Source organism: Carassius auratus, chromosome 34 (genome assembly GCF_003368295.1).
Source record: "Carassius auratus strain Wakin chromosome 34, ASM336829v1, whole genome shotgun sequence".
Classification (NCBI taxonomy): Eukaryota; Metazoa; Chordata; class Actinopteri; order Cypriniformes; family Cyprinidae; genus Carassius; species Carassius auratus.
The window spans coordinates 20716844-20735076 of record NC_039276.1 but is presented as its reverse complement, the minus strand read 5'-3'; the positions used below and the strand labels follow the sequence as shown (position 1 = coordinate 20735076).

The window sequence follows — 18233 nt, the reverse complement described above, 5'->3', positions numbered from 1 at the left end:
TCACATCTTCGTGGCACACCACAATGATTTCCGTCATCTCATGTGTTAATATTGTTTTTAGTGTAACAATTTATGATTTGCAAAAATAACTGTTGCATCTGTGTAGATTACATGAGCAAAGTGTATGCCCGTTGTGCACGCAATACATTATGGTCAAGCATGCGCCCTTAAAATAGCATAATGAACAACGCGCAACGCGCCACTGACTTTAGACTAGGTTTTTTCTGGTCAGTGGCGCAATTGTTTAATGGAACAGCAAAATAGCACCAGGGATTGTTTGCGCCGGAATACGCCTCCTTTTTTGAGCTGAACCGCCCAGGAAGCGCAAGTTCATTCACTAGTTTAGCGACGTGCTTCTGTGGAGGGAAAAGAGTGCTTTGCGCGGGTGCAAAATAGGAATGACACATGCGTCGGTGTACAAAGTCAATTGCGCTGGGTGCAAGATAGGGCCCTATAGGTAAATAACGAGAAGAATAACAATGTGCAGTAAACGGTAAAACTATTTGCAGTACAAACCAGTGTGTTCTTAATTAAGATAACAGATTAAAATAATATGATAGGACACACCAATTGTCAATATCAAGCAGCAAAACAAACTAAAAACGAAAAAAAAAAAAAAATGAATGGACGCAAAAAAAAAAAGAAAAATCCCCAGACCTACATATTAAAAAACTCAGGCTTAAAAGACAGGCTTTTACACATGTCTTAGATCAAAAGATGTGTATATACACCATTTCAGAAGTTTTACTGCGAATGCAGGCATGTTATCACAACAAAAGCAACACCAAAATCAATTTATGCCTCAATTAACACTACATGTTAATTTAAAGGAATATTAAAACAACCTGACAACACTGACAACTGTGACTAATCATCAAACCTTTTTTTAACATGTACAAAATGTTTAATCATAACTAGCCTCAGTAGAGCTGCAATCGTCTCTTCGATGAGTGAAACTTCCTCAGCAATATCTCTTTCCATTCTACTCTGAATGTGTTTCAAGGTCATTTTCACATTCCAGCTTGATCAGATGTGCCTTTCTTCTATGCAACATGTTGCATCTGTGCTCAGAAAATACATTCTTCAACGTATGGCTCTGAAAATGCTGGAGTAATCTGAAAGAAGTTTGACCTAAGTTATTTTCTTGTCCTGGGCTGTGCAAAATCATTGCCAAAACTGACGTGCAATGGTAAACTGACACTCCAACACGACATACCATTTCGGTGTTCAGTAAATCCAGTAGTGGTTTCACTTTTCCTGCATCCAAAAAGTTCTCACTTCCAGGGTCAAGTGCATCCAAAGCTGTCATATACTTGCAATTAAATTTGCTGAAATGCACAAACATTTAACGGAGAATGTAGTCAATAATGTTAAAAAACAGCCAGTTGCAGTTTTCCTTTGGTTGCGATTTCATTCAGAAAATCCACAAACGTGTTGTGTGATTTTAGCACAATGGACACTGTATCAAAGTGGCCAGTCCATTGTTGATCCAGCAGCCTTTTAAGCTTCTCTTCCCTATACTGTGCAGCTACAGTGGGCTTTCTAAAAACATTGCGCATTGCAAACATAAAAAGGCACTTCTCTGTTTAATTTGTTTTAAATATGTTTCTGCATGCTCCCTTCTTTTCCAGACTTGACGCTGGCACTGTCATAACACTGACTTAGTATTTTATTTGTGTTGAGACCAACATCTGACAGCTCTTCAAGCACCATATTAGTGAGTGACCCCTCAGTTGCATTTCATTCGAGACCAGGAATTCAATAATGTCTATAATTATAATTATGTATATTAATTAAGAAACATAAAGGCAGTTTCAAGAAAGCTGATCAGAATTAACTAGGGTTGAAATCTCCTTTCCTGTGGAAAATCACAATTGCTGCTATTTCCAAATAGCCATGCATGTCAGATGCTCTTTACAGTTAACATGTCTTTAAAATCCCTTTGCTTTGTCTGTCACATGCTTCCATATTGCTAAAACCAGTACTTGCAAACACAGAGTCACTCCCACCAAATTTCTGACAGGGGAAATAAAGCGCAGAATCTGCTTACTCTCTCATTGTACCAATTTTGCAAAAGTGACTGCTTACAGTTGTTGTTTCTTTGGAAACTGCTTGAGACAACCCAGGACTGGCTTGTCTTTACTAAGGTCCTTTGGAATACTAGACGTTGATGTTGAGTCCTTGCTTTTGGCGTGCTGAGTGTTTGTCAGTGGTGTAAGTGGGCCTTTACTGTCAGTGTCCACACTGATTATTTGGAGCTCAGACCCAGAGGCAGTATCAGTTGCTAGTTTTTTTCTTTATAATCCATTTTCGAATGTCCACGGTGAAATTATGGAATGTTCGTAGCCTTCATGTTTGCTTTCCGTGCAAGGAATTTTACATAATGTTATTAGGGTGGGGGAGCACACTTCAAGTGACCAATCAAAATTCGACCTTGCCTAACACAATGTCCTTAACTAAAATATTGCCATTTTAGCTTATTATTTACTCTAGGAATACACTTGGTAAATGTGATTTTTAAATAACACATTTTATCATTAAATTTAAATTAAACATTAATGTTGATCTGAGGGGGCCGGATAGTGCTGGTGAGGTGGCAATGCCCAACGGCTCCCTGTTAAATGCCATGTTGATTTTAAATTCCTAATGCTTACATTCAAGGCTCTGCATGGTCTCACTCTATAGTAACTGCCAGATCTTTTATATACAGTATACCAATTCGCAAATTACGATCTTCTCAGCATGGTCTCTTAGTTGTTCCCAAAACATGGTTGCAAAACAGGGGTGAGAGGGCCTTTTCGACGTATAAACTCCCAAACTGTGGAACTCTCTCCCAAATGACATTAGGGATGCTAGTCCTTTAGCTGTTTTTAAAACTTTTCTCAAAACATTATTTTTTTCTGGAATCTGAATTTTTTTTTCTTTTCTTTTATTATTTTTTAATGTATTGTTTTGTGATTTATTTCTTGTTGAATTTATAGTATAATGTCTTATATTTTTTCTTTTCCTTTCTGTAATCTTTCATGTCAAGTCAAGTCACCTTTATTTATGTAGCGCTTTAAACAAAATACATTGCATCAAAGCAACTTAACATTCATTAGGAAAACAGTATGTCAATAATGCAAAATGATAGTTAAAAGCAGTTCTTCATTGAATTCAGTGATGTCATCTCTGTTCAGTTTAAATAGTGTCTGTGCATTTATTTGCAATCAAGTCAATGATATCACTGTAGATGAAGTGACCCCAACTAGGCAAGCCAGAGTCGACAGCGGCAAGGAACCGAAACTCCATCGGTGACAGAATGGAGAAAAAACCTTAGGAGAAACCAGGCTCAGTTGGGGGGCCAGTTCTCCTCTGACCAGACGAAACCAGTAGTTCAATTCCAGGCTGCAGCAAAGTCAGATTGTGCAGAAGAATCATCTGTTTCCTGTGGCCTTGTCCTGGTGGTCCTCTGAGACAAGGTATTTACAGGGGATCTGTATCTGGGGCTCTAGTTGTCCTGGTCTCCGCTGTCTTTCTGGGCAGTAGAGGTCCTTTCTAGGTGCTGATCCACCATCTGGTCTGGATACGTACTGGTTCCGGGTGACTGCAGTCAGAGGTGGAAAGAGTACAAAAATATTCTACTCAAGTAAAAGTACCATTACATGAATGGAATTTTACTTAAGTACAAGTAAAAGTACCAGTCTAAAAATCTACTCAAGTAAAAGTAAAAAGTAGTTTGTTTAAAATTTACTCAGAGTAAAAATTACTTAGTTACATTTTAAGAGTGGTGGGGAGGCAAAAATGCGACCAAGGGTGTTAGACTTAGTTCCTGGAGGGCCACAGTCCTGCACAGTTTAGATATAACCCTAATTAAACAAACCTAATCCAGCTAATTTAATCATTTAGGCTTATTTGAAAACTACATGATATGTGTGCTGGAGCAGGGTTAGAACTAAACTCTGCAGGGCTACGGCCCTCCAGGAACTGAGTTTGACACCCCTGGCACAGGCCTATTAATCTCAAACTAGTTGTTTTTAATTAAAGAAATCAGTTATTTAGAATAGTAAGACATTTGGGCTGTTACCAGGCAAATCAGTATCAACAAACTCATCTTTTCAATGCAGACGAAATGCAGAAGCTTCATCGGAAGTGGCATTTAGATGTACTTACACACTGTTTAGTGCAGGACAAGAATGCATTTAACCTGCAGTTACAAATGCATGAATAATGTTTTGATATACAAGGCATAAAATGTTGAATACTCATTTGAAATGAAAATAAATTAATTATTTAAAAAAAAAATCTATGTACTTTAAATGTGAAATTAAAATGGGCAGTATGTGTCAGCAAGTCACTGTTAATAAGTGAGTCACTGCGATTGAACCGAATCATTTAAACGGTAATACTTCAAACAAAATATACTTAAGTAAAAGTACAATTACAGATTTTAAAAATTACTTTAAAAAGTAGAAGTACACAAAAAAGCTACTCAATTACAGTAACGCGAGTAAATGTAATTCGTTACTTTCCACCTCTGACTGCAGTGACCCTCTGATCTGGATACAGACTGGATCTGGTGGCTACGGTGACATCGGAAAAAGAGAGAAACAGACTAATATTAGTGTAGATGCCATTCTTCTAATGATGTAGCAAGTACATAGGGTGTTATGGGAAGTGTTCCCGGTTCCGGTTTACCTAATTAATGCAGCCTAAAAATAATTTAACGGATTTGGATATTAAATGCATATTAGTGTGTTATGTGTAAGCCATTATATATATATATATATATATATATATATATATATATATATATATATATATATATATATATATATATATATAAATGTAAAGCACCTTGAGAAAGCAACATTTAAAAGCTATTTCTAATATATATATATATATATATATATATATATATATATATATATATATTATTATTACAATGTACCCTTTATGCAGTACAATACACACACATACAAACTATACCAATATAGTGTCTGAGTTACTCTCATGAACAGGCAAATGAACGGAGCATAAAGTGCATAGTATTTTTCTATAATCCTCATTTGAAATATTTCTAATGTTCAAAAAAAGGTGCTATGAAAGTAGTCTTGATGAGATCAGGTTTGTCTGCTCAGGAAGTCATTTTATACTTGAAAGAAGACTACAATACTTAGCATATAAATCAGCTGGTTAAAGGCAGCCTGGGCTGTGCTGATAACATGGGCTTTTTGCTTCTGTTCTTGTGAGAGTTTTATTACTTTTTGTATTGAGGAAATTTGCCTTTCATCACCGACATTGTACATTTTTTTTTTTTTTTTTGGCGGTTGGATATAAGCAAGCTTGAAAAAGATTCTGTTGACTGGAAGGACACAAACATTGATCTAATTTCATATGACCCTCATTGTGTTAGTCACATCAGGGTATATCAGTAATACATTCAATATATCTCTTACATCATTTTAACTTATTTTTTTACACTGCCATAGATAGTGTAGAAGAACATAGATAATACATAAGACAACAAATCAAAGAAAGTATTTTCAAACTTTTCATGTAGGATAATTTTTCATGGTTTTGTTAGCAGATTTGTATTGCATGCTTTATAATATGTGAATGCATGCATAAAGCACTAAAGCTATTCTTTACAAGCTTTGCATGTAAATTGTGTCAAGATATGACAATTAATCTCTAAAAGCAAAGGCTCTTCACCACTTTTATAAATTCCAGAGAGACAGAACAAAATTGAATTAATATGATTTTCGTAATCTGGTTATATTTGTAATCTGGCTTGACAAAGTTAAGATGGTGCCTGAATGTTTAAACATTTGTGAGACGATAGAAAATAAGGCTGGCAAGAGGCAAGATTTACATTCATGGCTTGGTGCAACTGTTTCTTAACTTATTTTTCCCCCAAAAGAGGAATTACTGTTGCTCCGCAACATATGCTAAATCATATAAAGTTAACTGGAAATTTAATATTATTCAAAATATTCTTGCTTCGGTTCCCTGCACAATCCCAATACATGCAGCAATAAATTGTAAACACACAATTTTATAGGTGTAATTGAGAGTGCAACTGTGTGTGTGTTTGGGTGTGAGCCCTGTGATGGACTTTCCCCAGCCTGTGGCCCGAGATGGTGGCTGGACTAAAGTTTTCATCGCAGTATTGCAATACCAGAACTCGGGTCTAAGCACAGATCTCACATTATCTGTTTGTAACTCAAACTCTGGTGTAGAAGATAATATATGTCATGAAAATGTTATCTAGTAATTTAACAGTGTATGGATTTTTAGTTTTCTTGTTCCTTTGTTTAACTTTGTATGGCAGTTTCATAGCTGTTAAACTGGATGTGGAAGCTCTCTAACTTGTGATTGTTTGACTAATGCTTTTCTAATTATGAAAGCAACATCATTTGGATGACACAACAAATCACAGTTCAGTATGCAAACAGATTTAAAAAAAAAATCTTCTTATGATAAGCAAATTATTACTGAATTTATTATGACCAATGAAATAGCTGACCATACAGAACCACTGAAGTTCAGTCTGTGAAAAAAATATTCAACAGCACAAACAGAAAGATTAGAAACAGTGATTTATATTGTGAACTTTCTATAGCATTTACTTTAAGTCAGAAGGTTAAAGATTAATGTTAAGGATAAACTAGTTACTGAAAAAAAGTGGCAAGATGAAAAGCACTATTTTCTGTTTCAAACTTCCACATGGCATCTTTGGGTTGTAATAACATAAAAAAAAAAATGCAATAAATCCATGACACATTTTTTTTCTTTCTTTCTCAAAATGCAATAAATCAATTGAATCAATATGAAAGTTATTTTTCATATTGAAACTGATAAAAATCCACATCATAATAGGTTGATCCACATATGACAGCCTCTGAACTGGGTCAATACAAATTTTATATACAGGCACTGGACTAAAAATACATTCAGCAGTAATCACTTCCTAACATGAATTCTGCAGGTCATCTTGTTAATGCTAAATTAATTAGCCTACAACAATAAAAGAACATTTCATCATGAACAAAAATGTGAACAACATAACATTAGACAACAGAAAATCCAAAATTACATTTCCCTTACATTCAACTTCGAAGAAAATACATACATATATATATATATATATATATATATATATATATATATATATATATATATATATATATATATATATATATATATATATATATATATATATTAAGTAAAAAATTCCTAACTCCTGGACTATGGGGTCCTGAACTACTGTATGTTAATTTCAATCCAACTGTGCTAATCTGAATTAAAAACAACATAGATTGCCTATAAAACATGGAATGAACCAAACAAAGCTTTAAATTGTATGGAAATGAAAAGCAAATCCAAGAAAAAAAAAAAAAAAAGAAAAGAAAACTTTAGCCTACTGAACATTATTATTATTATTATTATTATTATTATTATTATTATTATTATTATTTCATTTTTTTTACGCAAACACAAATAGAGCACTCATCATGTGTCAAATAAAATAAAAGGTATCCTAGAAATCTATTTGTTATAAATATTTGCATAAATTTGAAAGATCAGCTGTTGTTATTATTTTGTTCAGAGAGAGAGAGAGAGAGATTAATTAAAATTAAATAGCAAAGGCTATAAATCATGATTCTGTGATCAGTAGTAAATCTCCATCCAAGGGCCAGAAGGCGCTCTTATGCGGGAACTCCAAATATACCCCGTAAAAGAAATTCAGGAAATTCCTATAGCGGTTGCTGAATAAACAGAAGTTTTAACTGATCTCATTGATTCAACATAACATGTACAAGTAAAACATGCTATTAAATGTGGTATTTTCACGTGCTTTCAGATGGAGCAGCATTTAATACACAGAGCCATAGTTCACTGATAAGCTACACAAACAGCTTTTATAATGGCAGAACGATTTATTTGATTTCATTATCACACAATTTAATTGTCTGTGATTATGAACGTGATTTTGCGTAGCTGGTCAGTAGTAAATGCTACTCCATCTGAAAGCACATGATGGAGATATACTGTAGCCTACTACTGACTACAGAACCGGCTTTATTGACAAGATTTGATTAATTGTACACCCCTAGTTGTCATCCTAAGAAAACATGATCAAATAATTTTATCAAAGGAAATCTGTATTGTTTATTATTTTGATCTTTCAATAAATAAATTAATAAACAAATAAACAAAGTAATTAATTAATTAATTAATTAATAAAAATCACACAAAAACCTAATTTCACCAACTTCACGTTATTATAATTTTTTTCTCTCTCTAATGCACTTGGCCACAATTATATGTTATCCTAGAAACTGTTATGAGTAAAATCTCTGAAGCATTCCGGTTCATATTTACATTTGTTAGCACACCAGGGTGACTACGAACATAGAATTACCCAGCCATGATTTCCTGTTTCATAGGAATATAAATTTGAGAGAATACAACGGTCAAATTTCCTTTATCATTCATCACAATGACTTCAAAATATGAAGTCAAGAAAACTAAAATTGACAATCAAAATTTAAAGCAAAAAACAAAAACAAAATTGAAAATCAAAAAATTTTAAGAACCATTTCTACCTTTATGACAATAACTAAGGAGTTCCATTCAACAGAAAATGTTACAAATCTGCCTTCAGTACATATTCTGTATTTGTCTTGAGTGGCCAAAGACTCTCCAAGGATCACAGCTGGATATGTTTTTTTTGTTTTTGTTTTTTTTTTGCAGAAAGTAGTTGAGTCTTGGAGTCAGAAAGCCTTATAATGGGCCGTGGTTGGATCTTCCAACAGAACAATGATCTTAAAAGCCCATTAAAAATCAACAGAAAAATGGGTCACTGAGCACAAAACAAAGGTTCTGCCATGGCCATCCCAATTCCCGCAACATTGATCTGAAGTTAAACCAGAACTCCTGGTAGGTTTAATTAAAGGCTCAAATGAATCCTGAAGTAGCTCTAGTCTTTTTCCAGGTAATCAGCAGTGTTGTGCCTTAACGCGTTCATTGAACTCGTTCATATTTTGGGCGAACGTGAACTGAACCTGCTGTATTAATGCCTGATGAACGTTACTGTCAACTCGTTCATTCTGGTGTCTGAAAACGGCACGCTTTCTCAGGTTAACTTCGTTCAATCGGGTGCCAGATTTCCATAGAGCCTTCCAGGCGAAAACCCGGCTAAAACACACCGTAAACGGGTATTAATATATAGCTGAAAGACACCCAATCTGGCAACACCACCAGTGTCTGATTGTGTGGGACTGGTGGCCCACAAAATCAGATTGTGAATATATAACACATAGCATACCTGTTTTCTTCTGTCATGATTCTTTTTAAAACACTGAATCAGCTCGTTCTCTTGTGAATTTTTTTTTTTCTGCACGGGCCGGCCACACGCTGTCCGTGCGCGCACTGACTTGTGAAACACACATACTCCGTGTGTGCAGTGCGGGACTGATCCACGACTGGAGGCTACCACAAACACATACTCACTATTTGTATTTCAAATCCAGAAGTCATCAGGAATTAAAAAAAAAAAAAAAAAAAAAAAAGGTTTGTCAACATAGCGATTCTCTTTGTAAATATACACTCTTTAACAGACGTTCTAACACAATTTAAACAACGTATTATTCAGCGCTACTTATATAGATTTATATATTAAGTTGCTCAAACAAGTGGTAAAATATTTAACCATGTAGTAGTACTTATTTTAAAATCGCAAACATTTCAAATTAAGACATTTAATTGAGACGAAAGTTGTTCATTATGTCGCCTTGTTGAAGTAAATTTTATTTTTCCTTGCTTTACCCCGGTCCTAAAGTAAAAAAAAGATGAATGTGTAAAAGAGTATAATTAAATTAAATGCATTTATGTTGAGATTACTACATTTTTTTTAATTAAACGCATTTATAGTGAGATTATTATATTTTCATGTCAATCTGTGTTCATTTTGACCACGAACGATGCAATGTCAGCCTGTCACTTTAATTCAGATCGTGCAGCACATCAGAAATAGACACGGTGCGGAAACGATCTCTGCACTGCACATCTTAACGTTGTTAAAACTGATAAAATAATTGCTGTCTGTGATTCTATATGGGCTGTGGCAATAATTTTGAAAAATAATAGCTCGCAGCAACATATGGAAAAAAGAACTATGATAGTTCATTTTTGGAACTTAGTGAACTTAGTTCAAAATTTTGTACTTTGAACTATGAACTGAACTAGTTCATTTTAAAATTTGTTAATTGAACTTTGAACTAGTTCATGTAGAAAGTGAACTTTCCCAACACTGGTAATCAGCATATTGAATTCTGCACTAGACTATGTCTAAGACTACTTAAAACAATGCTGTTGTTCTGGTTTAAAGGACAATAATGTTTAGACTGAATTAATGTTTAATATGAAGGGCTACAAGTTTAAAAGAAAAGTCTGATCCAGAATGTTTGAGGAACATCATTACTGTGCTGTACTGTACTAACAAAGAATTGAATGTGATACACTTCAGAGTGCAGCAATGCTTTTCCAAACTGAGATCGACTGATTAAACTTTGACGACTTTGTTCATTACTCCATCGGTTCCCTTCATGTATTTTCTCTGATAGGCATGACTTGTCAAGCACGGACGTCGTACACAGAGGACGAGGTGCTGTGGGGCCACAGATTCTTCCCGGTCATCTCTCTGGAGGAGGGCTTCTTTAAAGTGGATTACTCTCAGTTCCACGCCACATTTGAGGTTCCCACACCTCCTTACAGTGTCAAAGAGCAGGATGAGGCATTGCTTATGTCGTCGCCGCTCATGGCACCGTCTCTGTGCAACAGCGGAGAGAAGAACAGCTCCCTTGACTGCCTGGAACTGCTGGAGGATCAGGAGAGCACGAACAAATTACCAACCAAGCTGCAAAAGATGACAGGTAGAGACGGGCTTCCCAGGAAGCTCCTGAGAATGAGCTCCACCACATCAGAAATGGCATACAGCCTGGGCGAACTGCCCATGAAGCTCCAACGCATCAGTTCAGTGCCTGGGGTCTCCGAGGAAAAGCAGGTTACTGTGACAACTAAGATTGCTACAGAGTCTATCAGCAAATCGGTTGCAGAATTGCCACCAAAACTGCAAAGAATGGCTGGGGGAGGAGGCCGCATGGACGGACACCTGCCCCCCAAACTCCGAAAGATGAACTCTGATCGTTTCACATAGCTGCTGTCAAAAGGGTCCTCATTTAACCTGAGAGGTTCAGCGTGTATATACAGTATAGACAGATAAACCATATATGCTGTACTAATGAAGTAGGTTAACGTAATTTAAAATGTATGTTCCTGTGGTGGCTTCATATACAGTGAACAGACTTATTCGGGTTGTTGTTAGCACAATCTGGTATGGATGACTCCCTCAAGTGCATGAAAAAAAAAAAAAAAACCTTCTCCCTCTGATATCATAATAAGCTGTACATATTTATTTACCATGGAAATGTACTGTAATCAAATATTAATTTCTTCAAGTCATATGGCGATATAGCGGACAGTTCCTCATACAGTATGTGGCTACTTAAGAGCTATTCAAGTCACACAGTTAAATTGTTTACCATAGTTTACCTAGCTTATGTTACAATGCATGTTTAACTTAACAAAGGTTAAAAATATGTTCAGACATACGTACACTAATTCATTGTTTTATGCATGCTTTATTTGGATTTCTCCCGTACATGGTTGTTAACTGCTAGAACAGTAATGCCAATAATCTTCTTACAGCATAAAAACATAGTTTATCAATTATTTAGAATAGTAAAGCTATTAAACACAGAACAAACAACATTATCAATGAATACATGGCTGTGGTAAGCTTTTTCTGTGGTAAGATTTTTATATTTACTGAGAACAATAGAGGGGGGGGGTGTAGTTTGGAAAAGCTGGTATCTCCTTCATAATAATTCACCCATTTTTTGTTTGGTTTTTTATCTCCCTCAAGTGATTTGAATGCTGTCTTGCTTTATTTTGATGAAGAAGATGCTTTGCAAAAAAGTTGATGCTGTACTTTTTAAACAAATGAATGCAGAAATAAATAAATTATCAAAATAAATAAAAACGTCTCTAGGTTACGTATGTAACCCTAGTTCCTCGAGGGAACGAGACGCTGCGTCAATGCGCTTTGGGGAACGCGCCCAGCGTGCGTGACTCTGAATATCGTGTGAAATCAGAGCAATGGAAGAGCGTGACGTCACCGGCGGAGTGACGTAAGCGACCAGGAAGCTATAAAAAGCACGTGCCACGCAGCTGGCGTCAGCTTCGAGTACCAGCAAACGCCGGCAGGGGTGCCGGGGCTATGGCTCCGAGACGCAGCGTCTCGTTCCCTCGAGGAACTAGGGTTACATGCGTAACCTAGAGACGTTCCTCTTCAGGAACTTGAGCTGCGTCAATGCGCTTTGGGGAACGAGTACCAACGTCGCCAGACTACCAAACCCCTGCCTAGTGTGTATCCGAAGAGCACAGCTTAGGTCAGGAGGACTGAAGCGCCTGGAGTGACTGGCATGTCTAGGCCATAGAATTTGACAAACGTGGAGGGCGTGGACCATCCTGCAGCATTGTAGATGTCCAGCATGGATACACCTGCTAAGAAGGCCTTGGAGGTCATCATACCCCGAGTAGAGTGAGCCTTGGCTCCCGACAGCGGGGGACGACCAGAGGACTCATAAGAAGTGTTGATAGCCTCGACTATCCAACGACTAATAGTCTGCTTAGAAGCAGGAAAACCCCTCTTGTGGGGAACGTAGCATACAAGCAATTGATCGGTCTTTCTCCATAGGGCAGCTCTGTGGACATATGCGTCCAGCGCTCGAACTGGACACATACAATTTAGCTTCGCCTGGTCGGGCTCCCGAAAGGGAGGAGGACAGAAGGCCTGCAGCACTACAGGTTGTGGTGTAACAGAGGGAACCTTAGGAACATATCCCGCTCGATGGTATATGAACGCTTTAGTCATGCCTGGTGCAAACTCAAGATAAGTAGACACCACAGAGAGGGCCTGAAGGTCTCCTACTCTCCGCAGAGAGGTGAGATGAGGTGAGGTGAGATGTCTGTCTGAGATATCTTGAATTGGTTCAAATAGGGGTTTGCACATTGCCTCTAACACCACAACCAAGTCCCACGGGGGAATACAGGACCGTACTGGAGGTTTCAGCCTCAGCGCACTGCAGAGGAAACGTGTAACTAGGGGGTGTCTTCCCAAAGACTGGCCATCGAGAAGGGCGTGGTAGGCCGCAATAGCCGCCACGTAGACCTTCAATGTGGAGTGGGTCAACCCTGCAGAGAGCCTAGCCTGTAGAAACTCCAGAACTGTACCAATCGGGCAGTTTGCTGGGTCTAACTGGCGGTCTCTGCACCATGAGGTGAAGAGTTTCCACCTCAGGGCGTACAGTTTCCTCGTTGAGGGAGCACTGGATTGGAGAAGGGTCTCAACAACCTCGGTTGAGAGACCGGCTGCTAACAGTTGTGCCCCCTCAGGGGCCAAACCCACAGCTTCCACAACTCCGGGCGAGGGTGAATTATCGTACCCTGCGCCTGCGAGAGTAGGTCTGTCCTGATCGGTATCTCCCACTGAGAGCCGTCGAGGAGCGAGACTAGATCTGAGAACCATACTCGGCCTGGCCAGAACGGGGCTACTAACAACAGACGGACCCCGTCCCGGCGCACTCTCGCCAGAACTCCCGGGAGCAGAGCAATAGGGGGAAATGCGTACAGACGAAGCCTCGGCCAGGTCTGTACCATAGCGTCCAGTCCCAGAGGAGCTGGATGAACTAGAGAGAACCAAAGGGGGTATTGTGACGTCTCTTGAGATGCAAATAGGTCTACTTGAGCCCTGCCAAATACTCTCAATATCTGCTTCACTACTTCTGGGTGAAGTCTCCTTTCCCCGGGCCTCGGCCCCTGCCTATACAGTATGTCTGCTCCCATATTTTGTTTCCCAGGAATATATACTGCTCTTAATGAGAGGAGTTTGCTCTGGGACCACACCAGGATCTGGTGCGCCAGCTTGTACAAACCCAGCTCCCCCATATGTGCGAGGACGACATCTCGATGCCGAACCGCAGCCTGCTCTGACTGAGCTAAGATCAACCAATCATTGATATAGTTGAGAATGCGGATGCCCTGCATGTGCAGGGGGACCAGAGCCGCGTCTACACATTTTGTGAACGTGCGGGGTGAGAGTGCAAGGCCGAAGGGAAGTACTTGATATTGGTAAGCTTCGCCCCCGAAAGCGAACCTCAGAAACTTCCTGTGTTGTGGAAGGATGGATATGTGAAAATATGCGTCTTTGAGATCTATTGTGACAAACCAGTCCTCGGACCTGATCTGCGCTACAACATGCTTGATTGTGAGCATTCTGAATTTCAGTCTCATAACTGAACGATTTAAGACCCTCAAGTCTATAATCAGACGCAGCCCCCCATCCTTCTTTGGAACTATGAAATACCGGCTGTAAAATCCGGACTCCCTGTCTTGAGGAGGGACCACCTCGATGGCCTCCTTCTCTAATAGGGTTTTCACTTCCTGTTCCATAACCAGACCCTGCCTGAGGCCGACTATTGTCTGAACGACCCCGTTGAATACTGGCGAACACAGATCCACTTGCGAACCCCACGAGTGCAGCTGCCGTTCTGCCTCAGCAGAAGCGGGACCAGCACTGCGGGGAACGCTGGCGAAGGCCCCCTCCTCGAAGAGGGCCCTCCGGGAACGAAGCAGCCGCACCGATATACGCTCACAGTGCGGGCAGTCGCCCCCCTCGAGAGCCGACTCAGCGTGCTTCGAATCAAGGCAAACCATGCAAAGGCTGTGTGCATCCCCACCCGTTATATATCTCGGGCAGGGAGGAACACACAGCCTATAACGCGATTTGGAATCGCCAGTGTCAGTGTGTTTGACTTTTGCCTTGCTCTTTGGCATGTCTAGGAGCTCTTAAACTGGACAGACAACAGTAAATAAGACTCACAGACAAACAGTTTGACATTCACACACAGAGCGCTTGCTGAAAGACGCGAAGCTGACGCGAAGCTGACGTGCGTGGCACGTGCTTTTATACCTTCCTGGTCGCTTACGTCACTCCGCCGGTGACGTCACGCTCTTCCATTGGTCTGATTTCACACGATATTCAGAGTCGCGCACGCTGGGCGCGTTCCCCAAAGCGCATTGACGCAGCTCGAGTTCCTGAAGAGGAACATTTGGTCTTTCCAGTACATCCCGTTAGTTCATGTTAATCATTGCATTGACTAACAACTAGCAATACATTTGTTACAGTATTTATTAACCTTTGTTAATATTAGTTTTGTAAACATACTGTAACTGTAAGGATTTCAATAAAAGCTGAAATTAAAATTGACAGAGTAATACAAGCTTTAGATTTTTATTTTATTTTTTATTTTAAGTATTTCAAGGTTTGTTTTTTTTTTTTGTTTTTTTTTTTTTTGCTGTTAGTTCATCTAGTCTAGTGGAGCTTTGCTGTAAAGTGATATCAAACAGTCTAAAATAATATATGCTATATTGCAAGCTGAAAAATCAACACAATGAACCCAGCATGTCACAAAATATGTTTTATTTACACTCATTTGTTGGTGGAAATTTAGTGATTCCATTGAATTACTTGAATTACTTGAATTAATTATAGTGATCCATTAATTACACACACCATCATAAATACTGGACTTTTCAATGTATTTTGCAGCCAATGGTTTCTAAAGCAGACTCCCTGACAGGGACTTTGATGTGCTTTCAGGTCATTAGGACTCGATGTAATCCCCTCTATCCACATTATTAAAAATGTTTCTTCATATTAATTCAGGTGAAGAATCAAGGAATGAAATATCTGATTCTGCCTCTTCAACTTTTAATAACCCTGGACTTAAGTGCATCTTCTGCCTTATTGAAAAGGATTTAAAGGAAGGTTAATTTTACCCCCACACCCAATCACCACAGCCGCTGTAGCCATTTCTTCCAGAATTGGAATGTAATGTGGAGCATCTACACAGTCCGTGAAGTAGAACTGAGCATTAAAAGCCTTGATTGGCTGATTCTTTAAAGTGTTGCAGTAGTGTCTGAATCCTCTTAATGCACCCTTTCTGAGCACCTATCTCCCAAGAGATTTTTGGCTTGAATTGCCATGGAGATCCCTGCACTTCTGTCCATTAGGCAAAGCATCATTAAACAAAGAGAGATGTCACTTGAGTGTTTTACACCTGCACCCTTATAGATCACCACTGCTGTATAAGCTGAACAGATGAGAGATGTATTGAGATCCACTCCAGCCATAAACAGTTGCACTGAATATTCTTGTGACTAAAATGGAGAAAATAATGAGGATTGAGGCTGAAATCAATACCCAATTAAATGTTGTCTATAAAACCAGTCAACCAGTCTTTAATGAACAGTTTGTTAATTAGTTCTATAGATTTCAGAGCTGGGTCATTCTCAGGAAACATCGCTATTAGTGTTACTTTCAGCAAGGTGGTTTAATATTCTATTGTAAATATCATAGATATGAGTTGATGATTTTGAAATTGCATATACTGTACAAGTCCGCCCTTAATACAACTATAACTGGAAAAATATTTTGATACTTGAGTTGATGGATTAGAGAAATGTTCAGCAATGAATGGTACGTTCATGAATACTTCGAAATGCTGTGTTAGCTATAGCAGCTATCAAGTAAAAATTGATTTATAATCATTATTCTTGTGGTTTGTGGTAAATAATGTGAGTAAACTTGAGTATTATATTAATAAAGTTCATTATCCTCTAACTTTTCAGGCAAATTATGCCATATTTCTGAAAATCCACCATTGGCATTATTGTCATACAGGTTTAATTTAAATAATACTTTAATTCTGGAGTGTGAGGTGGGTGGGGAAGCTGCAACTTTCAAATAAACAAGAACAACAAACCCTCCTCAGTGCTCTGGAACCCTACAAACACAGAGAGAGTTCAGTGAAACAACCCTTATTTATTTTATTTATTTATTCATTTATTGAATGTCACTTGACCAATATGTAGTATAATATCCTTTGTTAGAAACATTTATTATAAGAAACATTATGTTTGTTGAACACTTTGTTTGTGTATGGACAAAAAATAATTAAAAAAATGAATGTAGCCAAAGTCATGAAGGCAAAACTTGAGTTTCATTGATCTGTGTCTATATGGATAAAAAAAATAAAAATAAATACCTTCTCACATTCACAGCCTTGCTGCATCCCCACATTTGAAATGCAAAGCAGAATTACATTGTATATTAACATAAAGCTGGCACAGCATTTTCGAAGAACTGTTTTGGAACCTTTACACTACATCAAATCATTCTGGGTAATGTCTATCATTATCCACCAAATAAAGACTTTTAATTATGCATGTGAGTCAACTTCAATCCAAAAGCTACTACATCCTAAAATAACCTCACATACAGTCTCTTTCAGCTAATAGTTTAATGTGTCAGCCATTCATTTGCACTCTTAAAATCTCTGTTTCTCATTTCATTGAGGATAGCTCTGAATGTCCAAGGCTAAAATTAGAGTGTTGACTTTGATTCAGGTGCTGAGTATGCCGGTTTTGTTGCCTTGTTGGCTTACTGCTGAGTGGTGCTTGCTTGGATATAAATTTTCTAATCTACTTGGGCTGTGCATTTTCCAAATACCATCTCTCACATGTTTGGTTTAGTTCTGTCTGTCCTTCAGACAAAGTCAAATTTGGCATCTACTGAATTAGGTGGAATTGTGCAGAAATGCAATATCAAGACAAATGATTCAAAAGTAGTATTTACCTTTGAAAAAAATAAAAAATAAAAATAAAATAAAATAAAATGTGTTTTGCTTTTTAATCTACACATCTCTCAGTGTTGGATTTTTTTTTTTTTTTTTTTTTTTTTTCAAATCAAAAAAAAAAAAAAAAATCAATCAAAGACCATTGAAAGCACTGAAAGTAGTTTCAATGCTGAAAAGATTGACCTAAAAATTAATCATTCATTTTATTAGAAGCATGCACTGGGATTTGGCTCAAGACTCAAAATGTAGTAAGCAGGCGTATGTCTGGCCCTTCCCCTAAAGCTTCTTTTGCTATTGTACGTTACTGTCCTCTGATTTCCCCTGCATAAAAAGGGACAATAATGAACTTTCTTAATGAGGAAATTTGTCCTTGTTGTTATTTATTAATTTATTTATTTATTATTAATTACAAACACATATATGGTC

At 37.9% G+C, this 18233-nt stretch overlaps 1 protein-coding gene across 1 annotated transcript in view; it reads left to right on the top strand.

The window, feature by feature from the left end:
* LOC113053501 (G protein-activated inward rectifier potassium channel 1-like) overlaps window positions 1-11998 on the top strand; it is a 56655-nt gene extending 44657 nt beyond the window's left edge. The window contains exon 4 of the mRNA XM_026218592.1: window positions 10611-11998. Within this exon, the coding sequence (XP_026074377.1) occupies window positions 10611-11203 (593 nt within the window). The 3' untranslated portion in view covers window positions 11204-11998. The remainder of the gene's footprint in view (window positions 1-10610) is intronic.
* Window positions 11999-18233: the final 6235 nt, after the last annotated feature.